Genomic DNA, 26,166 nt, shown 5'->3' with positions numbered 1-26,166 from the left:
TTACTATGTGCAGAGCACTGTTCTAAGTGCTGGGGTAGATACAGGGTAATCAGGTGGTCCCAAGTGAGGCTCACAGTCTTAATTGCCATTTTACAGATGAGGTAACTGAGGCACAGAGAAGTTAAGTGACTTGCCCACAGTAACACAGCTGACAAGTGGCAGAGCTGGGATACGAACCCATGACCTCTGGCTCCCAAGCCCATGCTCTTTCTCCTGAACCACGCTGCTTCTCTACTCTACTCTTTACTCTTCTGGACTGTATTTGGCCAAGCAATTAGTACAGTGATCAGCACCCAGTGAGCACTATTGATGATTCATTGATTGATTGGCACCTTTTAGATGATCTTTAGATGATCTTTTGATGTCTAAAGACTAACACAGCCTATATCCACCTCTCTGATTAGGTCACTTAGACATGTAACAATTTATTTATTTACCTATTTATTCATTTAAAAAAAAAACAAACCTCAATTTTATTGTTTCCAGTTGTACATAGGTTTTCCTTCATGTTCCAATTGTTTAAATTCATCTTGTGTCAATCTGTCTACTGTTTTAGGTAGCAATATTCTTGAAAGCAGAATTTGTATTTTGAATCAACATTTCATAGCATTTATCGAACATCACAATAAGGCTATGTGCCATGGTGTGGCACAGTGGACATTATATTTGTGGGGTATGTGATACACAGGAGAAGAACAGAAATCAGCACCAATACCCATACCTAATTAGTGGTATCTTCTCCAAAAACAAAAGACAACTTCATATATAGAGTGCTGTACGAACGCCCTCCCTACTCACCTCCGCCAAACTGATTCTCTTTCCCTCTTCAAAACCCTACTTAAAAATCACCTCCTCCAAGAGGCGTTCCCAGACTGAGCTCCTCTTCCCCCTCTACTCCCTCTGCCATCCCCCCTTTACCTCTCTGCAGCTAAAGCCTCATTTTCCCCTTTTCCCTCTGCTCCTCCACCTCTCCCTTCCCATCCCCACAGCACTGTACTCGTCCGCTCAACTGTATACATTTTCGTTACCCTATTTATTTTGTTAATGAATTGTACATCGCCTTGATTCTATTTAGTTGCCATTGTTTTTACGAGATGTTCTTCCCTTGACGCTGTTTATTGCCATTGTTCTTGTCTGTCTGTCTCCCCCGATTAGACTGTAAGCCCATCAAACGGCAGGGACTGTCTCTATCTGTTGCCGACTTGTTCATCCCAAGCGCTTAGTACAGTGCTCTGCACATAGTAAGCGCTCAATAAATACTATTGAATGAATGAATGAATGAATTCTTGTTTAGTTTAAGAAATATGCAAAGTCCAACTGAAAGTAAAGATGGAACACATAAGAAGTGGACCTTTTAGAATGGAGTCTAAGGAAAATCTGAATATTTTTCCAATTAAAAGTGGAAATTAAAAAAAAAAGAAATAGCCACAAAGAATACTACAGCCCAAAGTTCCAATGTTATTATTCTAGTATACCTGTATCTTTTCCTGTTAATAAATCCAATTTTTTCTAACCTTTAAAATTTTTTTTGTGTTTTTCAACATTTCCTGAATATTTTTTTCACATGCTTAAGTTTGAAAATGGAAGAATAAAATTGCATTACTGATTCTAGTTATGTACTGGTTCTAATCCAACTAAAAATTTGAAAAGTAAAAAAAAAAAAATCAAGTAAGCCTGAAGTTACTTTTTCAAGGCTTTTTGAATAATTGAGGAATTTTTTGTGTGGCCAGTCTAACTGTGCCTCATTTGAGACATTCTCATATTACTTGCACCCTTTACCACAATGTGTGAATCCCTTGCATCTCAAATCTATCAAACAGGGGCCTTGCCCTCCTTAAAAGGGCTCCTTAAAGGTGACCTCTTCTAGGAATCAAACTAAGAGTAGTACAGTGCTCTGCTCACAGTAAGCGCTCAATAAATACAATTGAATGAATGAATGAAAAGCCCATCTTCCTGGCCACATCAATTGATTGATTGATCAATCAATCAGCTATTGTGCCTACTTTGGTTTAGTATGTACGCATCCATAGCCTCATCCTTTTACCTACTTTTTTGGCAATTTCTGTCTATCTCCCCCTTTAAATTACAAATTCTCCAAGGACAGAAGGTGTGTCTTTCACTTCCATCATAGATTCCCAAACTCTGCCCACTATAGCAACTCAATAAATGTAAACAATGATGGGAAGCACTTGGACTGTTAGCTCGTCGTGGGTTGGGAATGAGCCTACCAACTCTATTGTATTGCAGTCTCCCAAGATCTGAGTACAGTGCTCTGTACACATGCACACAGTGTGCATTCAATAAATACCATTAAGAGATTGGTTAATGATAGCAATGATAGGCAAGTGCAGCCTCACAGATGTTTTGCAAAAAAAAAAATTTACATAGAGTGCCAATGTTGCGATATTATACATTCACTAGAGATGAAAATTTGTACCTTACAGAAAATCAGGTTTGGAGGTAGACACTGGATTTTAATTTCCATTGACATATTTTGTGATTTCTTTTTAGATATGACAACTTGTTTTATGCCCTATGTTTATGGGTTAATACTAATTTTCATGCTGTCTAGAGATCCCTGTGTCTTTGAATTCTAATACTATTATTAGAATAGTATTCTAATACTATTAGAATATAGTGCCTGGGAGTCAGAGGACCTGGATTCTAATCCTTGTACTATCACTTTGCCGGCTGTGTGACCTTAGGCAAATACTTATCTGTGCTCCAGTTTCTTCATCTGTAAAATTTGGATCATTACCTATTTTTCCTCCTACCTAGCCTGCGAGCCACGTTTGGGGCAGGGACTGTGTCCAACTTGATTAACTTGTATCTACTCCAGCACTTAGTTCTGTGCTAGGCACATAATCAGAGCTTAATTAATATAATTGTTTATTTGTTTGACTTTTGTATTCAACATTCAAATGTATTCCATGTATTCAAAATGCTAAATAATTTCACAAACAGTAAAAAAAACTCTAAAGAAATTGTCTACTGAGAAAAGACACTTTGGTTCTAAACAATGAATCAACCAGTGGTATTTATTAAGACTCACTGGGTACAGAACACTTTTATTAAGCTCTTTGTAAACTGAAATACAATATAGTATGTAGACATAATCCCGGCCACCATGGAGTTTACAAGTCAGTTGGGGAGTCAGATAATAAAATAGCTGCAGATGACGAAGCAAGAGTATAAGGATATATCTTCTATATAACTACTGTGGGGCTGGGGGTGGGGTGAATGTCACTGGCACCTCAGAAAGGAAAGTGAATAGGGTGAGAAATGAGAGGTTAGTCAAGGAAGGCTTCCTGGTGGAGTTATTATTTCAGTAGGCTTTGAAGATGGGGAGGAAGGTGGTCTGTCTATTAAGGGGACAGGAGTTCCAGAGCAGAGTGTCATTGGCAAGAGACTCGATGTGATTTTTTTTAGAAAAATGAAGTATGAACTGGAGGGGGGAGAAACTGATGGCAGTGAGGAGGCTGATAGAGGAGTTGAGGCCGGTTATATGTGCTTGGATCAGCTCACTGCTAGTTAAGGTGGAGAAGAAGGAATATATTTTAGAATTGGAGTCAAAGTTACATAGTATTTCCAGGAGAAGAGGTTGGTCCACAGTGTCACATATAGTTAGGATATCTAAGAGAGTTATGATGTAGTAAACGCTGTTGGGTTTGGCAAGAAGAAAGTCACTGGTCACCGTGAAGAGGGAAGTTTCCAAGGGAGGAGGAGTTGGAAGTCAAAATCCAAGTATCAAGGAGAGAGTTTCTGGAGAGAAAATTGTGTCATGTGTGAACAACTTGTTCAAGGAGTTTAGAATTAATGGTTATGAGGGATGTGGAGTGATAACTGGAGAGGACTGGGGTGGGGTGGGGTCAAGGCAGGGATTTTTTAGGAAAGGCAATAAGTGCACACATTCGAAAGCAGAGGACAAGGTTGAGGAGGGTGATTAGGGAAGGTGAAAAAGAAGGGAGCAAGTGTTTTGATAAGGTTTAAAGGAGTCATGTTGAAGGGGTAGATTTTGAAAGGAAGCAGGAGATGGCAGAGAAAGATGAAAGTTCATGAAGGGGCAGAGGAAGGGTGGAACTGAAGAGGTACTGCAGAGATTTTAGAGAATTCATGCCTGAGTGTTTCAATTTGATTGATGAAATACCCTGGTAGGTCATGAGGGACAGGAGTGAAGGGTTGGGAGCATGGGGGTTTAGGGTTACGGACTTGTGAGAAGGAAAGGATGATGTTGCCATCTACAGTGATGGGAAAGTTCGGGAGAGGACAGGTTTTGAGTGGGAAGATATGCTTTGGACATGTTAAATCTGAGGTGACAGGAGTACATCTAAGTAGAGATGTCTTGAAGGCAGGAGGAGATGCAAGCTGAGAGAGAGATCAGGGAAGAAAATGTAGATTTGGGTATCATCTGCACAGATATGGTAGTTGAAGACGTGGGAGAGAATAGAAGGGGATTGAGAACTGAACCTCGATGGACCCCCACAGTTAGGGGATAGGAGGCAGAGGAGGAGCCCGTGAAGGGGACTGAGAATGAACAATGAGAGAGATAAGAGGAGAACCAGGAGAGGACAGAGACAGTGAAGCCAAGTTTGGATAACGTTTCCAGGAGAAGGGGGAGAAGAACAGCAAAGGGACAAGGAAGGGAAGGAATTGAGTTCAATGGAGAGGGCAGCATTACAATTATAGCAAAATTAAGTCTGGACTGATTGCATGTTTTCTTGGATGTAGGGTTTTAGGGAACAATCATTCATTAAATCAGTCAATCATATTCATTGAGCACATACTGTGTGAAGAGTACTGTCCTAAGCAGTTTGGAGAGTACAATACAATAGAGTTCCCTTCTCTTCCCACAAGGAACTTACTGTATAGAACTGAGAAACAGACATTAAAATGAATTATGAACATGTAAATAAGTGCTATGTGATTGTGGTGTGGTGACTACAGTGTACAGATCCAAATGCAAGGGCAACACAAAGAGAAAGGGAGTAGGGAAAATGAAGGCTTAGTTGGCAAAGACCTTTTGGAGATGTAATTTTAATAAGAGTTTGGAGGGAGAAGAAGGATGGTGTCTGTCAGCTATGAAGGGGAAGGAGTTCCAGGTCAGATGCAGGACACGGGTGAGGGCTTGGCAGTGGGATAAACAAGATCAAGGTTGGCATTAGGGGAATGAAGTGAGCATTCTGGGTTGTAATAAGAAACTATCAAGGAGACATAAGAGGGGGAGAGGTGATTGAGCACTTTAAAGTCAATGGTAAGGAGTTTCTACTTTATGCAGAAGTGGAAGGGCAACCACTGGAAGTTCTTGAAGTTTGGAGAAATGTGGACTTGAATTTTTTTTTTTTTTTTGAGAAATGATCTGGGCAGCTGAGTGAAGTACAGATTGAAATGCAGAGAGCCAGATGGCAGGGAGGTTAGAAAGGAGGTTGATGCAGTAGTCAAGGCAGGATAGGATAAGTGCTTGTAACAGGGCTGCAAAGGGTCTATTTATTGTTAGTTATCATTACTTTCTAGGGCTTCTGGTGATCCTTAAATCTGTCTGTTCCCCAAGAGAGAATCTCTAATGCTTTGACCCCCTCTAATATTCTAACGCCATCGTGCCCCATTTGGCCTCCATATTGAAACTACCTTCTCTTGATGTACAACTTGACACTGTGAACACTACCCTCTCTACTAAACTCAACTCCCTTACTCCCCTATTCCTCTGATTCATTCATTCATTCATTCAGTCGTATTTATTGAGTACTTCCTGTGTGCAGAGCACTCTACCAAGCACTTGGGAGAGTACTGTACAAGAATAAACAGACACATTGCGTGCCCACAACGAGTTTATAACCTCTTGTTTCACTAATCCACAATCCTAGATCACCTCCACAGTACATTTCCTCAGTTTCTGTACTCGAGTTGTGGAGCTCTGCTGGCAAAAATACAGACATCTGTCTGACCTTGCCCACCATAACCCATTTCCATTAGTTTTCATTCTTCTGTCTGCTACACCCAACAACAGTACTTCTCCTTTCTAATAGACTGCCATGCCCATCATCCTCATTAATTGTTCCAGACATTTAACTCCCTCCCCAAACCTCCTGGTCCCATGCCCATGGCTTTAACTACAGTCTCAATGAAGATGATTCCAAAATCCATATCTCCATCCCTGACATCTCTCTTTTTCTGTAGTCTTAAAATTTCCTCCTGCTTTCAGGACATCTCTACCTCAATGTCTCACCAACACCTCAAAGTAAACATGTCCAATAGAGAACTCCTTATCTTCACACCCAAACTCTGTCCTTCCCAACTCTTTTCCATCAATGTAGAAAATACCAGAATCCTACCTACCTCAGAGCCTTCTAACCTTGGCATTGTCCTCTACTCCTCTCTCATCCAACCCACATATTCAGTCTGTCACCAAATATTGTCAGTTCTACCTTCTTAACATCACTAAAATCTGCCCTTTCTCTCTATCCAAACTGCTACAATGCTGATCCATGCACTTCTCCTATCCCACCTTGACTATAGCATATGCCTCTTTATTGATCTCCCTGCCTCCCGTCTCACCCTACATCACTCCATGCTTCACTCTGCTGCCCAGATCATTATTCTAAAAAAAGTTCAGTTCATGTCTCCCTACTCAAGACCCTCCAGTGGTTGTCCATCCACCTACACATCAAACAGAAACTCCTTATCATTATCTTTAGAGCACTCTGTCACCTTGTCCCCCTCATACCTTACCTCACTGATCTACTATAGCCAAAACCGAACTCTTTACTCCTATAGCTCTAGATTGTTCACTGTGCACCGGTCTCATCTGTCTTGCCACCGACCCCTTTCCCACATCCTCCCTATGGCCTGAAATGTCCTCCATATAAGACAAATTACCACTCTTCTCGCCTTCAAAACCTCGTTAAGGCCAAATTTCCTCCAAGAGTCCTTCCCCAATGAAGTTCTTTTCCCTGGTTCTGTCTCCCTTCTGTGTCATATATTCACTTGGATTTGTGCCCTTGGGGCATTTGGTATTCACCCCCCCCCCCAGCTCCACAGAACCTATCTACATATCTGTAAATTATTCATTAATATTACTGTCTGTTTCCCGTTGTATTACTCTAAGCTTGTTGTGGGCAGGGAACATGTTACCAACTCTGCTTTATTGTACTCTCCCAAGTGCTTAGTACAGAGCTCTGCACAGAGTAAGCACTCAATAAATACCATAGATTTATTAATTGATCCCTGTAGTCTGGAGTTTTAAATGTGTTTCCTGAGGATCGGAATCCAATTCTAACTGTAATAGGTGTCCTGATGCACTCATCCTCTGGCTTCTTAGAATATGTTAAACAGATCTGGAGCTACCAACCATCGCTGCTTTTCCCCTTGATTGGTAAGCAAAAGAGAAAACAAAACAATTCTATTCAGATGTAACCAATCATTCATTCCTGGAGCAATCTGAGGAATTTTATTTATTCCAAAAGGCCTTCAAATTTACCTAGTATTCATTAGATCCAAGTGTGATGTCAAATGTTGTAGTAAGAGCTATTTCTGTAGTATAAGAACTTACGGATTTAAGAAATGCTATTTTGAGGCAAAAACCCTTGGGTGAACAGTCTATACTATAAACCTGGTGTGGGCAGGGATTATCTCTCTTTATTGCTAAATTGTACTTTCCAAGCACTTAGTACAGTGCTCTGTACACAGTAAGTGCTCAGTAAATATGATTGAATGAATGAATGAATGAATAGTATTCTGCCTTCAGCAGTGTTAATAGGATGCTAAGAGAAACCACAAAGCAAATAGATTGGGGAAATGAGAGGTTAGTCAAGGAAGGAGGAGAAGATATTTTATGCAGTTACCCACCAATGCAGCACTCTTCCCTACATTGTGGTATGGAGCTTGAAGGGTGTGACATCTTTACAGTTGAAATTCATGGAGCTAGAGACCCTTTCCATCCTGGGTATATAAAAACAGCCCCATTCCTTCCCTCTTTATGGAGCTGTCCTGTCCCCACTTGGAACACACAAACTCGTCTACTTGGCTCCCCATTTCCCCTGCACACCAACACCCTCTAATTTGATTTCTATTGGTTTACTTGCGTTTAATAGTATTTATTGAGAGCTTACTGCATGCAAAGCACTGTACTAAGCTCTGGGGAGAGTAATAATAATGTTGGTATTTGTTAAGCCCCTACTATGTGTAGAGCACTGTTCTAAGCGCTGGGGTAGATGCAAGGTAATCAGGTTGTCCCACGTGAGGCTCACAGTTAATCCCCGTTTTACAGATGAGGAAACTGAGGCACAGAGAAGTGAAGTGACTTGCCCAAAGTCACACCGCTGACAAGTGGCTGATCTGGCATTTGAACCCATGACCTCTGACTCCCAAGCCCGTGATCTTTCCGCTGAGCCACGCTGCTTCCCTAGCAAGATTCCTACCCACAATGAGCTCACAGTCTAGAGGGAGAGACAGACATTAATATAAATAGAAAAATGAATTACAGATATGAGATATATGGACCCAGGCCCAGGCTTTGAAACTTGGGCCTCATGGCAGCTTCTTGTTTTAAGAGCTCCAAGATGGGTTGATTCCACTGACACCTTACTATTGCTGCCCTCAGGGTTGATGCCTATTTCCCTGTCCAGCAACTCAGAGGCAGCAGTAACACCAAAGTCCCTGAAAGAACCTGTACTGTTGAGGCTGCTAAAAAGAAACAAGCTAAAGGACACAAATTATCAGTGTGTGTGTTTAGCACAACTAGGGAGACAAGGGGCTGAATTGGGCCCAAGACCTGGGGAAGGCTAGACGCCCGAGGGCAAGAAAAGGGCAGAGTTTCTTCCAGGATGAATTTGCCACAGCTCTTGCAATTGAACTGTCCAGGACAACATTGCATCATCACATCTGGGGAGCATTTATATGGTGTTAAACACTGTAGGGAATAATTTCTGACCCACAAGAGACTCACAATATAAAGAGATTGAGATGGGAGTAAGAGACAAACCAACAGTTGAAATGCACTGCAAAATTTCATTTTTTAAAGTAGCAGTGAATTGAAATGCAACCATAAGACTCAACAGTGTAAATGATGGCAGCTCACTCCTGGTTGAATAGTGGCAGATCCCAATCCTCAGGCATCCTTCCATTCTAGGCAAAACCGGGAAAATCGCCAACTGCTTTTTCACATCCTAAATGCACTAAGGGTCCTTGGCTGCCCTCAGTCCCAGGCCTTCCTCCATGTTCATTCATTCATTCATTCAATAGTATTTATTGAGCGCTTACTATGTGCAGAGCACTGTACTAAGCACTTGTAATGAACAAGTCGGCAACAGATAGAGACAGTGCCTGCCGTTTGACGGGCTTACAGTCTAATCGGGGGAGACGGACAGACAAGAACAATGGCAATAAATAGAGTCAAGGGGAAGAACATCTCGTAAAGACAATGGCAACTAAATAGAATCAAGGCAATGTACAATTCATTAACAAAATAAATAGGGTAATGGAAATATATACAGTTGAGCGGACGAGTACAGTGCTGAGGGAATGGGAAGGGAGAGGGGGAGGAGCAGAGGGAAATGGGGGGAAAAGAGGGTTAAGCTGCGGAGAGGTGAAGGGGGGGTGGTAGAGGGAGTAGAGGGAGAAGAGGAGCTCAGTCTGGGAAGGCCTCTTGGAGGAGGTGAGTTTTAAGTACTCAGGTACTTAAGTACGGGGAAGCAGCGTGGCGCAGTGGAAAGAGCACGGGCTTTGGAGTCAGGGCTCATGAGTTCAAATCCCAGCTCTGCCACTTGGCTGTGTGACTGTGGGCAAGTCACTTAACTTCTCTGTGCCTCAGTTCCCTCATCTGTAAAATGGGGATTAAGACTGTGAGCCCCACGTGGGACAACCTGATTCCCCTGTGTCTACCCCAGCGCTTAGAACAGTGCTCTGCACATAGTAAGCGTTTAACAAATACCAACATTATTTATTATTAAGTAGGGTTTTGAAGAGGGGAAGAGAATCAGTTTGGCGGAGGTGAGGAGGGAGGGCGTTCCAGGACCGCGGGAGGACGTGGACCAGGGGTCGACGGCGGGATAGGCGAGACCGAGGGACGGTGAGGAGGTGGGCGGCAGAGGAGCGGAGTGTGCGGGGTGGGCGGTGGAAAGAGAGAAGGGAGGAGAGGTAGGAAGGGGCAAGGTGATGTAAAGCCTTGAAGCCTAGAGTGAGGAGTTTTTGTTTGGAGCGGAGGTTGATAGGCAACCACTGGAGTTGTTTAAGAAGGGGAGTGACATGCCCAGATCGTTTCTGCAGGAAGATGAGCCGGGCAGCGGAGTGAAGAATAGACTGGAGCGGGGCAAGAGAGGAGGAAGGGAGGTCAGAGAGAAGGCTGACACAGTAGTCTAGCCGGGATATAACGAGAGCCCGTAACGTAAGGTAGCCGTTTGGGTGGAGAGGAAAGGGCGGATCTTGGCGATATTGTAAAGGTGAAACCGGCAGGTCTTGGTAACGGATAGGATGTGTGGGGTGAACGAGACAGATGAGTCAAGGATGACACCGAGATTGCGGGCCTGAGAGACGGGAAGGATGGTCGTGCCATCCACGGTGATAAAGTCTGGGAGAGGACCGGGTTTGGGAGGGAAGATGAGGAGCTCAGTCTTGCTCATGTTGAGTTTTAGGTGGTGGGCCGACATCCAGGTGGAGACGTCCTGGAGGCAGGAGGAGATGCAAGCCTGAAGGGAGGGGGAGAGGACAGGGGCGGAGATGTAGATCTGCGTGTCATCTGCGTAGAGATGGTAGTCAAAGCCGTGAGAGCGAATGAGTTCACCGAGGGAGTGAGTGTAAATGGAGAACAGAAGAGGGCCAAGAACTGAACCTTGAGGAACTCCAACAGTTAAAGGATGGGAGGGAGAGGAGGCACCAGTGAAGGAGACCGAGAATGACCATCCAGAGAGGTAAGAGGAGAACCAGGAGAGGACAGAGTCCGTGTAGCCAAGGTGAGATAAGGTATGGAGGAGGAGGGGATGGTCGACAGTGTCAAAGGCAGCAGAGAGGTCAAGGAGGATCAGAATGGAGTAGGAGCCATTGGCTTGGCAAGAAGGAGGTCATGGATTACCTTAGAGAGAGCAGTCTCAGAAGAGTGGAGAGGACGGAAGCCAGATTGGAGGGGGTCTAGGAGAGAATGGGAGTTAAGGAATTCTAAGCATCAATTGTAGACGACTCGTTCTAGGATTTTGGAAAGGAAGGGTAGTAGGGAGATAGGGCGATAACTGGAGGGGGAAGTGGGGTCAAGAGCGGGTTTTTTTAGGATGGGGGAGACGTGGGCATGTTTGAAGGCGGGGGGAAGGAGCCATTGGAGATTGAGTGGTTAAAAATGGAAGTTAAGGAAGGGAGGAGGGCAGGGGCGATGGTTTTAATAAGGTGAGAGGGAATGGGGTCCGAGGCACAGGTGGAGGGGGTGGCACTTGTGAGGAGGGAGGAGATCTCCTCTGAGGATACTGCAGGGAAGGATGGAAAAGTAGGGGAGAGGGTTGGTGGGGGGGAGGGGAGAGGCAGAGGGGTGACTTTGGGGAGCTCAGACCTGATTGTGTTGATTTTCGTGAGGAAATAGGTGGCCAGATCATTGGGGGTGAGAGATGGGGGAGGGGGAGGAACAGGGGCCCTAAGGAGAGAGTTAAAGGTAGCAAGGGAGAGGAGGTGAGGAGCCCGGTTGTCCTAGAATACCAGTCACTCTGCATATCCTTAAAATCTAAATAATAATAATAAATAATAATAGTGCAGATACAAATTAATCAGATTGGACACAGTTCCTGACCCACATGTGTCTCACAGTCTTGATATTCATTTGCAAATGAGGTAAATGAGGCCCAGATGAGTGAAGTGACTTACCCAAGGTCACACAAAAGACATGTGGCAGAGCCAGGATTTGAACTCAGGTCCTTCTGATTCCCAGGCCCATGTTCTATCCACGAAGTCACACTGCTTCTCTAAATCTAGAGATCTGCCTGTTTTTGAAATCTACCCACTCTACCTATGCCTCCAATCCCACTTCCTCTCACTTTCTAGAAGCATCCATCCTTCTTCCCTCCATGATAATCATCTAAAAATGATTCATTCTTTGATGGCACCTTCCTCTCTTTCTTCAAACATGCTCGCATCTCCCCTTGGTTAGAACAACCTTCTCTGGATCTCTCTGTTCCTTCCATCTACTGTTTTTGTCTCCCTACTCTCATTCCTGTCAAACCCCTCAAATCTTCTGGATCCATTTCCTCTTTTCCAACTTGCTTCTTTACCCTCTACATTCTGCTTCCTTCCCCTTCGTTCCACTGAGACCACATTCTCTGAGGTCAACAATGACCTTGCCAAAACAAATGGTCTCTCCTCTATCCTAATCCTTTGACTACTTGGCTGCCTTTTGATTTTATGGACCAGCTTGTTGTGGGCAGGGTATGTATCTACCAACTCTGTTACATTGTTGAATTGTTCTCATTGTGGCCTTGTGGATAGAGCACAGGTCTGGGAGTCACAAAGACCTAGGTTCTAATCCTGGCTCTGCCTCTTGTCTGCTGTGAGACCTTTGGCAAGTCACTTAACTTCTCCGGGCCTCAGTTACTTCTTCTGTAAATGAAGATTAAGACTGTAAGCCCCATGTGGGACTGGGACTGTGTCCAATCCAATTTGCTTGTATCCACCTCAGCACTTAGTACAGTTTCTGGCACATGGTAAGCTCTTAAATACCACAATTATTATTAGTAGAGTGCTCTTCACACAGTAATCACACAAATGATTCATTGATTGGTCTTGAGTCATCTTCTACCTCTCTAGGTGCTTCCTGGTCTTTTGATGCTCTTCCTTTACCTCAAACTCCCAAAATGTGGAACCCAGTCACCCCTTCTTTTCTCACTTCACACTTGCTCCCTTGTTGGAAATTATTCAGTTCCATAGCTGCAACTACAATCTTTGTGCCAGTGACTTCCAAATTTCCCCATTCTCCCGACTTTTCTCCTCTTCAATCCCACATTTCTTATTATATGCAGGACTTATCCACATGGATAACAATATATCTTAAGCTTATTATATCTAAAAACTGAATCCTCACCTTTCCTCCCAAACAATTTCCTCCAACTGGGCTTTCCCATCACATTTGATAGTCCTACCATCTTTCCCATTTCTGAAGCCTTCCACCTCGGCATTATCTTTGACTTCGTCCTTCATTTCAAAAACATATTCAGTGTTATTTAGGCCTCCTGGTTTTTCCTCCACAGAATATTCAGGATTGACCCCTTCCTCTCCATGCTGATCCAGGCACTTGTAACATACCAGTTTGTCTACTGCATCACCCTCCTCACTGATCTCCCTGCTTCCAGTCTTTCCTCTCTTCAACTTATAATTTACTTTCCTGCAAATATCAATTTTCTAAAATGTCAGCCTTCATGACTCCTTTCTTTCTTCTCAGAATGCTTACTCATTCCTCTCTTCATTAAGCAGAAACCCACTGATGAATGGTTTTGAAGCACTTGATTAGCATGCTCTCTTTTTTATCAACTCTATTCTCTCACTATACTCCAGCTCACCCTGTGCATTCCTCTAAAACTAACCTACTCAGTGGGCCTTGTTCTCATCATTCTGGTCTAGAGTTTCTTACTCAACCCCAATCTGTGTCTCTTGTAAAGGGCAGAACTTCCTTGTAACAATGGCAAGTTCAAAGTAATAGTAGAAGATATAGTGTTGATTGGGCCTTTCTGGATAAAACAGAAAGTGTTTGGGAAAGGACAAAAAAGACATGTTCTCATATTCTGAACACATTTCCACTCTAGTGAAGAGACAGATGTTAAAATATTTACAAATTAAATGAGAATAAATAATTGACTATGCACAGTGTATATACAGGTTCATATATTTATATATAAGTGCTGAAGAAGGTATAAATAAAAATGAAGAAGTGGCTGTTAGGATGACACAAATAATCAGCCCATCTACCACTTTGTACTCATATATAGATTGGTTTATTGATTTGAAATGCATTTATTTTCTCCCTCGTATTTGTCATTTGTCATTTACATTTTGCTACTTCCTCCAGCATTCTCTAACTGAAAATAGATGTTTTCTGTCTCTACCAGTGATCGTACTCTTGTCGAGGGCAGGGAACATTTGTCTTGTTACTGTCGTTCTCTCCCAAGTGCTTACTATAGTGTCTAGTATTCAGTAGATACTCAATAAATACCATCGATTAATAATTGTAAGTGGGGCAATTTGTATTGATGTGCCTCCCCCATTCGATTGTAAGGTTATGCAAGGGCAAGAATTGCATTTTTTATTAGTGATATTAGAGAAGAGGCTTTTATGAATGCCATGGACTGCCTGAGAAACAAACAAATGGATTTTAGAACAATTAAGCCAAAGTGGTCTTCGGAAGGCCAAACAACTCGACTTAGATTAGCCAATTTTGGACACATCATCAGGAGGACTAATTCTCTAGAAAAGACACTAATGCTAGGAAAAGTCCAGGTAAAATGAGGAAGAGGAAGACCAGCAGCTAGACGGATAGAGACCATAACAGCAATATTGGAAGAACTGTTAGAAAGGTTGCAGATTATGGCAGAGGACAGGACTTTATGGAGAAAGTATAGAACACTGCTGGCACAAAACCAGATATCAAGTCAACCTTGTCCACTTCAAGTTTATCCTTGTGTGCTTTAACTCTGTCTTCTCCTCCGCCTGGCCACATTGGTTCTCCATCTTTACTTATTCCAATGCCCACTGCCCTTGCCAGTTGTTTCAAATGCACAACTCCCTCATAGTCCCTGACTCCCCACTTCCCCTATCTCTCATCCCTAATGACCTGGCCTTTACTTTACTGAGAAAAATCAAGCTAACAAGGGTAGTCTCCTTAAAGTCTCGCCTGCTCCTCTCCAGTTCCTCTCTCCTCCTGCCGCTAAACTCTCCCATCTTTTCCAGCAGTATCTCAAGAGGAGATCCTCTCAAAATCCACCTGCTCCTCTGACTCCAACCCATCACATCTTATCAAAGCACTTGCGCACTCTTTCTTCCCTCCCCAACTACCATTTTCAAGTGTGCACTCCCCATTGGATTCTTTTCCACTGCTTTCAAACATGCTCATGTCTCCCCTATACTAAAAATAAATAAACAGATCAATCAATCACATAAATGAATGAAAACCTCCCTTGAACCCACATCTCTTTCTACATATTTCCCCTTCCCCTCTTCTGCCACTCAATCCAAAAATCAATCACTTGTACTTAGTGCTTACTGTGTGCAGAGAACTGTACTAAGCACTTGGGAGACTACAATATAACAGAGTTGGTAGACACATTCCCTATCCACAACAAACTTACATTCCTCTCTAAACTTATCTTCCCACTCATACCCTGTCTTCCACCTGACTTTTTCATCACTGTAGATGGCAGCATCATTCTTCCTGTCTCACAAATCCATAACCTTGACTTAATCCTTCACTCTTCTCGCTCATTCGACCCACATATTTAATCCATCACTAAATCGTACAGGTTCGACCTTCCTGACATTGTTAAAACCTGCTCTTTTCATCCAAACTTCTAGTATGTTAATCCAAGCATTTATCATCTCCCCTTGATTACTGTATTAGCCCCCTTGCTGACCTCCCAGCCTCTTGTCTCTCCCCACTCCAGTACATGCTTCACTCTGCAGCTCGGATTATTTTTCTACAGAAGCGTTCAAGCCACATTTTCCTACTCCTCAAGAATGCATCCATTGCTGCATTAAACAGTAGCTCCTCATCATGGCTTTAAAGTACTGAATCATTTTGCCCCCTCCTACCTCATCTCCCCTACTCTCCTACTATGAACCAGCCTGCACTCTTCACTCCTCTAATGCTAACCTTTTCACTGTACCTGACTCTCATCTATCTCATCATCAACTCTTGCCCATGTCCTGCCTCTGGCCGGGAATGCCCTCAGTCCTGATATCTGACAGACAGTTACACTCCCCCCACTTCAAAGCCTTATTGACAGTATCTCTCCTCCAAGAGGCCTTTTCTGACTAAGCCCTCTTTTTCCTTTTCTTCAGTTCCCTTCTGAATCCCTCCGACTTCCTCCTTTTATCCATCCCCTCACCACCAGCCCCATAGTGCCTATGTACATATGTATATTTTATTTTACATTAATGTCTGTCTGCCCCTTTAGACTGTAACCTTTTTTTTTTTTTGCCAGGAATGTATCTGTTATGGTTTAATCTCCCAACACTTAGTATATTGCTCTACACACAGGAAGCGCTAAATAAATATGATCGACTGAGTGACTAAATAAAATATTTGAGCTAGTGGTCTATACCCACTGGCTCCACTTCTCTTTTTCAAAACTCTCCTTGATCTCCTCTATTCCAGCTTCTGCCCTCTTCACTCCACAGAAACTACCCTCTCAAAAGTCACCAATGATCTTTTTCTTGCCATAATCCAACAACCTGCTATTAACAACATGCTAATCCTCCTTGACCTATTAGCTGCCTTTGGAACTGTTGACCACCCCTTTCTCCTGGAGGCATTATCCAAATTTGGCATCACTAACACTGTCCTCTCCTGGTTCTCCTTGTATCTCTCTGCCTGCTCCTTCTCAATCTCCTTCATTCAATAGTATTTATTGAGCGCTTACTATGTGCAGAAAACTGTACTAAGCTCTTGGAATGTACAAATCGGTAACAGATACAGTCCCTGCCCTTTGACGGACTTACAGTCTAATCGGGGGAGACAGACAGACAAAAACAATAGCAATAAAAAGAATCAAGGGGATAAACATCTCATTAAAACAATAGCAAATAAATAGAATCAAGGTGATGTACATCTCATTAGCAAAATAAATAAGGTAATGAAAATATATACAGTTGAGCAGGGTAATGAAAATATATACAGTTGAGTGGACGAGTACAGTGCTGAGGGGAAGGGAAAGAAGGAGGAGCAGAGGGAAAGGGGGGAAGAGAGGGCTTAGCTGAGGAGAGGTGAAGTGGGGGTAGAGGGGGAGCAAAGGGAAAAGGGGAGCTCAGTCTGGGAAGACCTCTTGGAAGAGGTGAGCTTTAAGTAGGGTTTTGAAGAGGGGAAGAAAATTAGTTTGGCAGAGGTGAGGAGGGAGGACGTTCCAGGACCGTGGGAGGTGGGATAGGTGAGAAAGGGGGACGGTGAGGAGGTGGGCGGCAGAGGAGCAGAGCATGTGGGGTGAGGAGGTGGGTGGGGTGAGCATGCCCAAACCCTGTCCTTTCCCTGACCTTCCCATCAGTATGGACACCACCATCCTCCCTGTCCCACAATATTGTAATTTTGGCATTACTCTTAACTCATCTCCCTTATTCAACCTACATATTCAATCTGTCATCAGATCCTATCAGTTCAACCTTCACAACATGGTTAAAATCTTCACTTCCTCTACATCCAAACAGCTGCCTCGTTAATACAAGCACTTATCCTACCCGTCTTGATTACTGCATCTGCTTCCTTGCTAATCTCCCTATCTCTTATCTCTCCCCACTCCAGTCCATACTTCACTCTGCTGCCAGAATCATTTTTGTACAAAACCAATCAGTCCATGTTTCCTGACTCCTCAAGGACCTCCAGTGGATGTCCATCCATCTGCACATTAAACAGAAACTTCTTACCATTGGCTTTAAGGCATTTAATTGCCTTGCCCTCTCCTTCCTTATCATGCTGCTTTCTTACTGGAATCCAGCCTACACACTTTCCTCCTCTCATTCCAATCTACTCATTCCACCTTGATCTTGGCTATCTCACTGCTGACTCACTTGAGAAGCAGTGTGGGTCAATGGAAAGAGCATGGGCTGGGGATTCAGAGGTCATGGGTTCAAACCCCAGCTCTGCCGCTTGCCAGCTGTGTGACTTTGGGCAAGTCACTTAACTTTTCTGTGCCTCAGTTATCTCATCTGTAAAATGGGGATTAAGACTGTAAGCCCCAAGTGAGGCAACCTGATAACCTTGTAGCTTCCCCAGTTCTTAGAATGGTGCTTGTCACCTAGTAAGTGCTTAACAAATACCATCATTATCTTCTAGACTGTGAGCCCATTGTTGGTAGGGATTGCCTCTATTTGTTGCTGAATTGTACTTTCCAAGCACTTAGTACAGTGCTCTGCACACAGTAAGTGCTCAATAAATAAGATTGAATTAATTATTTATCCTTCCCTCATTCCCACATCTTTTATCTATTTGCCATAATTCATCCATATTCATATCTGTCTCCTTCTCTAGACTGAAAGGTCATATTTTATTTTTTATGGTACTTGTTAAGCTGCTTACTCTGTGTCCAGTACTCTTCTAAGTGCTGGGGTAGATAGATACAGTTAATCATGTTTGAAAAAAGTCCCTCTCTTACATGGGGCTGTTAATCCTCGGTTTCCAGAAGAGGCAATTGACACTCAGGTCATATAGCAGATGAGTGGTGAAGCCAGGATCAAAACCCAGGTCCTCTGACTCCCAGGCCTGCACTCTTTCCAGCAGGGAACATTTCTACTAGCCCTGTTATACTGTACTCTCCCAAGGGCTTAGTAAAGTGCTCTGTACACAGTAAATACTCTCTCTCTCTCTCTCTCTCTCTCTCTCTCTCTCTCTCTCTATATATATATATATATATGATTAATTGATTGAATGAGGAGGGCCAGTGGGAACAGGAGGAAAATTTGGAGAACCATGGCTAGTGACAAGGATCCAGTTTGTCCTGCTTTCCTGAGAAGCTTACCTGCTTAACTAGACTATAAGGTTCATGTCTACTAGCTATGCTGTATTGTACTCATCCAAGTGCTAAGTGTTGTGCTCTGCACACAGTTAGTGCTCCATAACTGCCACTGATGGATAAAACCTAAGGTCACCTGAAAATTCCAGGCTGGGACCTGAATAGAGCTTCCATTAGGAGAAGGAAAATGGAGTCCATGAACCTTAGCACTTACTTCTTTAACATCACAAATCATGATCCAAATCACAAGAATCACATAAATTCTTATTTACTTTAAGAATTAGAAGCTTTGGGCAGAAAAACAATATTTTAACTTCGAAACAATTGTGTGAAGTACCAAATCATATTTTGAAGCATAAACTGGATAAATTTGATTAATAAGAATTTGTAACATAATGATATATATTAAATGCTTAATATGTGCTAGGCTTGGGGCTAGATACAAAGTTAGGTAGTCAAAAAGGTCACAATAAGGCTGTAATGAAAAATTCTGACACACAGAAAGTCTTGGTTTAAGACATTTCAAGTTCAGGCAAACAGAATATACATTTCTAAATCATTCATTCTTTCAGGTTTTCAGAATATCAGAGTACTTTCTGAGTATAGAGCATTCTAGTATTTACTTTGGAGAGTAAAACAGAAATGAAAACTTCTGTCCCTGTCCTCGTCACCTACAATCTCATGGGATTATAATTTTTTTTTTGATATTCATTAAGTGCTTACTATGTTCCAGGCACTATTCTAAGCGCCAGGGTAGAGACAAGGTAATTAGGTTGGACAGTCTTAATCCCCATTTTACAGATGAGGGAACTGAGGCGTAGAGAAGTGAAATGACTTTATTTTAAATCCCATGTATTGCCTAAATAATAAATCCAAGTACTCTAAAATTGAAATGTCTTTATGCATTATTAACTACCCAAATATAATTAATAGGATGAATTTGAAATTTATTAACAAAATTATTTAAAGTTAGGAAATCTGCTGTTTAAAGTTATTTGAAAAATTGAAAAGGAGGATATTTTAGAAAATTACAATAAATCATCAAACTTTAAGAACAAGTCATAAAATGAACACTCATTTTAGATTGTTTTTAACTGAGCCTGGCAAAAATGTTCATACTCAGTAACCATTCTTCCTTTTAGCTTTCTAGACTAGAGACAGAATGCTGGCTGCTGAATTGGTCATATCTTTGATGGGCAAAGCTGGCATGAGTGCATTTAGGGAAAATGACACCTGCTAATCAAATTTTTTTTTCAATTAATGTAAACAAAGATTCAGGTTTTGATTCATATATCCATTTCATGTTTTACAGGAAACATTGATGAAGCAGAACAAGAGTGGAAGGCAGGATTCCATCGCTGGACCAATTACATGATGGACTGGAAAAATCAATTTAATGATTACACTAGCAAAAGGGAAAGCTGTAAAGGTCTCTAATTAAAAGGCTTACCCATTCTAGGATGTCCATATTACTGTTGAACCAGGCAAGCATACCATTTGTTCTCTTACATGTCTAGCAAGAAAGCATTCTATGTAAATGAAATCAAATGCAGGAGCACAATATTAATTTTTCACATCTTTTAGGTTGTATTTTATCTTATAGCTCAATAAACAATGCCCAGAAAATACTAAATTGAACTGTGGAAATGAAGCCTGTAGATAAATTATGCGTTATGAGCATTAGTTGCCTAAAAGCTTTGCTTCATAGAAACATTATACATAGAAATTGAAAATGAAAATGCAGTTTTCAACATTTATGTCAGCCTTCATATCTGTAGTCTTGAAAACTACATAGATTTTTTAGAACTCTACGAAACTGTAAACTTCATCATTTAAATCATATCTTCATTTACTTGACAGTCTAATTTATGTTATCATTTTCATATTGTCATTGTGTTAATGGAAACTTCTGAGAGTTGCAAAGAACATCTGGCTTTCTACATGAAGGGTTCCTTTTGGAAGACACAATCATCATGTCAGATGTTAACAAGTAAAAATTTCAACTACAGTATAAGGATAAGCTTCAACAATGCATCAGCTTCACATCTGAGAACATTTGGTCATTTTAGCTAACTTTCCCTTTGATAATTATGAGATGTTTATTTGATGATTATTAAGCCATTATTAAAGGCCCTAAGTTTGTCCCTGAATTTTCAATATTACAATTGATCGACCAACACAACCACAATCTATGTTAAAACAAAATTCTGTATATTAAAAATCTAAGGATAATCAAATGTGTTCTTCTGATGCCTAGAAGAATCTGGTATCAGCATATAAAGAGGAAGTCAGAAATGGTGACTAAGAAAGAATCATTATTTATACTATAGTTTTCTTACTCAGCCAGGTGGTCTGAAGGCAAACCTGCCTTCCCAACATGTTGCATTTAGAAAATGAAAGGGTTAAGAGTGGCCTCGCTTGACATTTGTAACTCTTTCCTCTTGTTTCCTCCACACTTATGTTCTTTATTGAAAATATTGTCTCTTATGTATGAGGAATGATATGACTGCATTTATTTGAAAGAATAAGATTTCTGTATAATTTATTCAGTCCTTATAGCAAGGAAGTGACTCACCTCCTTTGCAATTTCTTCTACTGATTTCTGAAAAGATACTTGCTTTACAAAGAAAAGTATTGGGGATCTAATCATTAACTGTAAGAGGTAAACTTTAGGAAAATCATTTTCCTAAAGACATATTAAAATAAAAAAAAAACCAGTCCATTATCAGAAATCTGTTATAATTCACAAATTTGTGTATGGGGTTTGTATTAAGAAATCAATACAAATTACAGGGAATGAGTAGTTTTGGTGGCCTGAAAATAGTAAGTTTAAACTATATACCACTTGAGTTCTCATGGCTCATTAAATAGAAAACTCATTTGATGATCTGAATATGGGGGAGAGAATTTGAAATGAATATAGGGATCAGATTTCTAATCTTTAGTGTGTCATTGGTGCATCACTTTGATGAGTTTTGATACACTCATCTCTCAAATAGGAAAACAATCATTTTTCTTTTCTCACAGATGCTGTTAGGATTAATTACCCAGTGATTATGAAACTAGCTAAGCAATGCTAAGCATTGTTATTCATCTTAGAGGAATTAGAAGACACTTTTCTGCCTCAGAGAATTACTACCTTATTTTCAGGAGTTGATCTTTCCTTTCTACTTGAATTAATTTTGCCTTTTGCCTTTGCAGACAGTGCTCAAAAGTCAAAGGTTGTAAAGGATAATTTAAAGATTTATAATTCTATAAAATGCTATTATAATCACAGCAATGATAATATCTGCTATGACCATAGTATGTATCAAACACAGGATGAAATGCTAGTACAGATAGAATCAGATCAGGCCTAGTCATTGTCCCATATGGGGCTTATGATATAAGGGGGGGGCAGACCAGTTTCCTCCTATTATGGATGAGGAAACTGAGGCACAGAGAAGTTAAGAAATTCACCCACTGTCATCAAGCAGGCAATGGAAAGAGTGGGATTAGAACCCAGCTCTAATTAAGTGTGATTTTTTTCAATTTTTTAAAAGGCATAATTTGATTTCCTATTGTTTAAGTAATGGATCATGTCTGTTCTTACCAAAGAAAAAGAAACTATTGTAAATCAACTTCATTCATGTAATCATACTTATTGAATGTTTTCTGTGTGCAGAGCAGTGAATTAAGTGCTGGGAGAGTATAGTACAACAACATACATATTCCCTGCCTACAATGAGTTTACAGTCCAGAGGACTGAACCACAAAATCTGAATTAAATACATTTCTTCCTCTCTTGCCTAAAGCCACCTACTTTTTTTATTCTCAATATCAGCATCTTTTGTGAGGCAGCATGCTTTAGTGGAAAGAGAATTGGCCTGAAGTCAGAAGTCCTAGGTTTTAAGACCAGATCCCCTTATTCACCCATTATTTGACTCTGGACAAATTACTTAACTTCTTTGGACCTCTGGTTTTTCATCTTTGCAAAGATGAAAATAATGCTTCCCTATCCCTACTCTGCAGAGATATTGGGAGGATGAAATGAGATCACTGATGTGAAGATGTTTTGGGAAAATATTTGCAAATTCTAGGTGTTATTAGGCCAAAAGGTACCTTGTGCTCTAGTGGAAAGAGCATAGGCCTGGTAATCAGAAGATCTGGACTCTAATCTCATTCCATCACTTCTCCACTGTATAACCTTGGGCAAGTCATTTAAAACTTCTCTATGCCTCAGTTACCTAATCTGTAAAATGGTGATTAAGACTGTAAACCCCATGTGGGACAGAGACTCTGTCTAATCGGATTAGTTTGTATCTATCCCAGTGCTTAGTCATAGTAAGCACTTAACAAATACTGTTAGAAAAAAGAATTTGTGGCAACTGAAACCGGCCATGAACATAAATAGGAAGGCTAGTTTATCATTTCCCTTTGCCCTTTCTTTATGCATTTTAGGTAAAAAGATTTTTGTGACCACCTTAAATGAGGCATGTAATTTTTTATTTTTCTTAGAATTTCAAGGGAATAGCCTGAGTGGGTATTGGAATACCTGGTGGAGGGGATAATAACTGGGTCTAAGTGGCAAGCTAATTGAGACTGGATAGATTTATGTTTAAAAAAATGATCACAAGACTGGATTAGATAATAATTATAATAATTGTGGTATTTGTTAAGGAAAATGAGACAGACAAGTTAATCACACACCTGCTGAGTGGCTTTGATCAAGTCACTTAACTTCTCTGTGCCTTAATTACCTCATCTATAAAATGGGGATTATGGCTGTGAGCCCCTTGTGGACAGTGATTGTGTCAAACCTGATTATCTTGTGTCTACCCCAGTGCTTAGAACAGTGCCTGGCACATAGTAAACACTTAACAAATACCATATAAAAATAAAAGTGATTTGCCCATGGTCACATAGGTGGTGGAGTCAGGGACTAGAATTCAGGACCTTTGATATCCAGGCCCGTGCTCTTTCCACTAGGTCACAGGGCTTTTTCTTTATTTAGTTATTATTATCAAGTAAGATCTGAAGACAGCCTAAACTTCCAAAGCAAAACAAAATGAAAAAAAGTGTGTATTTCACAAAAAATGATCAGTTGATCAGTGGTTAAGAGAGCCAATCCATATTATGCTGAGTGCTAAGAGTACAACTGTCCATTGCAGTGCAGAACAAAGCCTAAAACAAAAATCCAAAGCAAAGGGAGGAGGACAGTCAAAGGAAGAGACAGAACCAGCCAGGAGTGGTTGAATAGCAGAAACTTTACAGTTAGAGCCTGTTTTCAGCTACAAACAATAGTAATGCTTTTTGTGGAGAGCTTACTATGTGCCAGGTACTGTACTAAATGCTAGGACGGTAGAAGCAAATCAGGTTGGACACAGTCTCTGTCCATCATAGGTCTCACAGTCTTAATCCACATTTTAAAATGAGGTAAGTGAGGCACAGAGAAGTGAAGTGATTTTCCCAAGACCACACAGGGAACAAATGGCAGATGTGGGATTAGAACCCATGACTTTCTGACTGCCAGGTCTGTGCTCTATCCACTGCACCATGTTCCTCCCCATGAGCAGTTGACAAGTGACAGGGTAGAAGCTGGAACCACTGAAAGAGTTAAGAGGGGAGCAGAAGGAGAGCTGGACTTAGTTCTAAACAGATTAGCATAAGGTCATTCATTCATTCAATAGTATTTATTGAGTGCTTACTATGTGCAGAGCACTGTACTAAGCGCTTGGAATGTACAATTCGGCAACAGATAGAGATAATCCCTGCCCATTGATGGGCTTACAGTCTAATCAGGGGAGACAGACAAAAACAATAGTAATAAATAGAATCAAGGGGATATACATCTCATTAACAAAATAAATAGGGTAATAAAAATATATACAAATGAGCAGATGAGCACAGTGCTGAGGGGAAGGGAGAGGGGAAGGAGGGAAAGGGGGGGAAGGGGCTTAGCTGAGGGGAGGTGAAGTGGGGGCAGAGATGGAGCAGAGGGAGCAGGGAGAAAAGGGGAAGCTCAGTCTGGGAAGGCCTCTTGGAGGAGGTTAGCTCTCAGTAGGGCTTAATAATAATAATAATGTTGGTATTTGTTAAGTGCTTACTATGTGCAGAGCACTGTTCTAAGCACTGGGGTCGACACAGGGGAATCGGTTGTCCCACGTAGGGCTCACAGTTTTCATCCCCATTTTACAGATGAGGTCACCAAGGCACAGAGAAGTTAAGTGACTTGCCCAAAGTCACACAGCTGACAAGCAGCAGAGCTGGGATTTGAACTCATGACCTCTGACTCCAAAGCCCGTGCTCTTTCCACTGAGCCACGCTGCTTCTCTTACAGAATGTATCCATCAGTTTAATGGCAATGGTTTATGTCTTGCTGGGCCTTATCCTTGGATTGATCTTTTACCCTGTTGCCCTTTCTCAGTGTCTTCTTTGTTTTCACTCTTTTCAACATTCTCTCAGGTGTATCTTAGGGAGGAGCACATTTCTGGGCAGTCTTAGCATCTATCAGTTCCCTGGAACACTGGATTCCTTTATTAGGGTGCCTGTCCTAGAACCGGGGTATTTCTCCTACTCCCTGACTCCCTGACTCCTACTCCCTCAGGCAATGGTATGGTCTTGGAAGCCACACTCTTCATATGCATTCCTATCCTCGCCTCTTCTGCCCCACCTCCGGCCACAGTCACATATATAGTTATCCTTCACAGACAAATAAAATACCACTGGCGAAGAAGTTCACTAATGGGTGAATTTTCTCCTGTGCCTCCTTATCTCTTGCACCTCCCAAACTGTTACTCAGAGAGAGTCACTCATTTATTGACACCACAGCAAACTGCTAGTATATTCCCGGAAATGACTCCAGTGGTCTAATACACTTTTTCATTCTGAAGCTTGGTTTTACCGTGTCCTTAAAATGTCTCCTCTGTCCTTAATTTCAGTTTCAATTTCAGCTCATTGCCGGCAGTTGTTTCTGTATCCTGCTGTGTCCCACCCAGCATAGCTTTGATGCTACCCTATAAATGTACTAACATGTAGAGTTCTCTATAGAAAAACAATATTTATATCTGATGTGGACACCCACCCTTACAACCTTCCAACTGCCTTTGAAATATTAGACTATTCTAAATCTCCTTGAAATAATAATAATAATGCTGGTATTTGTTAAGCGCTTACTATGTGCCGAGCACTGTTCTAAGCGCTGGGGTAGACACAGGGGAATCAGGTTGTCCCACTGGGGGCTCACAATCTTAATCCCCATTTTACAGATGAGGTAACTGAGGCACCGAGAAGTTAAGTGACTTGCCCAAAGTCACACAGCTGACAAGTGGCCGAGCAGGGATTCGAACCCATGACCTCTGACTCCAAAGCCCATGCTCTTTCCACTGAGCCACGCTGCTTCTCAATCTTAAATCTTAAATAATCAAAAACAGCCTCTATTCTTTGTAGGACATACAAATTTAGAATGCACTGGAATGATAAAGGTAAAAATCTCTCTTATATGTGGTTAATCATA

General features: G+C 41.5%; 1 protein-coding gene across 2 annotated transcripts in view; it reads left to right on the top strand.

Moving 5' to 3' along the window:
• The window catches only part of BCHE (butyrylcholinesterase), a 100,640-nt gene extending 78,187 nt beyond the window's left edge, over nt 1–22,453 (top strand). The window contains exon 4 of one of the 2 annotated variants that reach the window (XM_001505791.5): nt 19,984–22,453. In XM_001505791.5, the coding sequence (XP_001505841.2) occupies nt 19,984–20,108 (125 nt within the window). In that variant the 3' untranslated portion in view covers nt 20,109–22,453. The remainder of the gene's footprint in view (nt 1–19,983) is intronic. The other variant, XM_029070526.2, reaches the window with a different exon arrangement.
• Nucleotides 22,454–26,166: the final 3,713 nt, after the last annotated feature.

This window comes from Ornithorhynchus anatinus, chromosome 1, assembly GCF_004115215.2.
Source record: "Ornithorhynchus anatinus isolate Pmale09 chromosome 1, mOrnAna1.pri.v4, whole genome shotgun sequence".
Lineage (NCBI taxonomy): Eukaryota > Metazoa > Chordata > Mammalia > Monotremata > Ornithorhynchidae > Ornithorhynchus > Ornithorhynchus anatinus.
The sequence above is the reverse complement of the archived record's forward strand: the minus strand, read 5'-3'. Positions and strand labels throughout refer to the sequence as shown.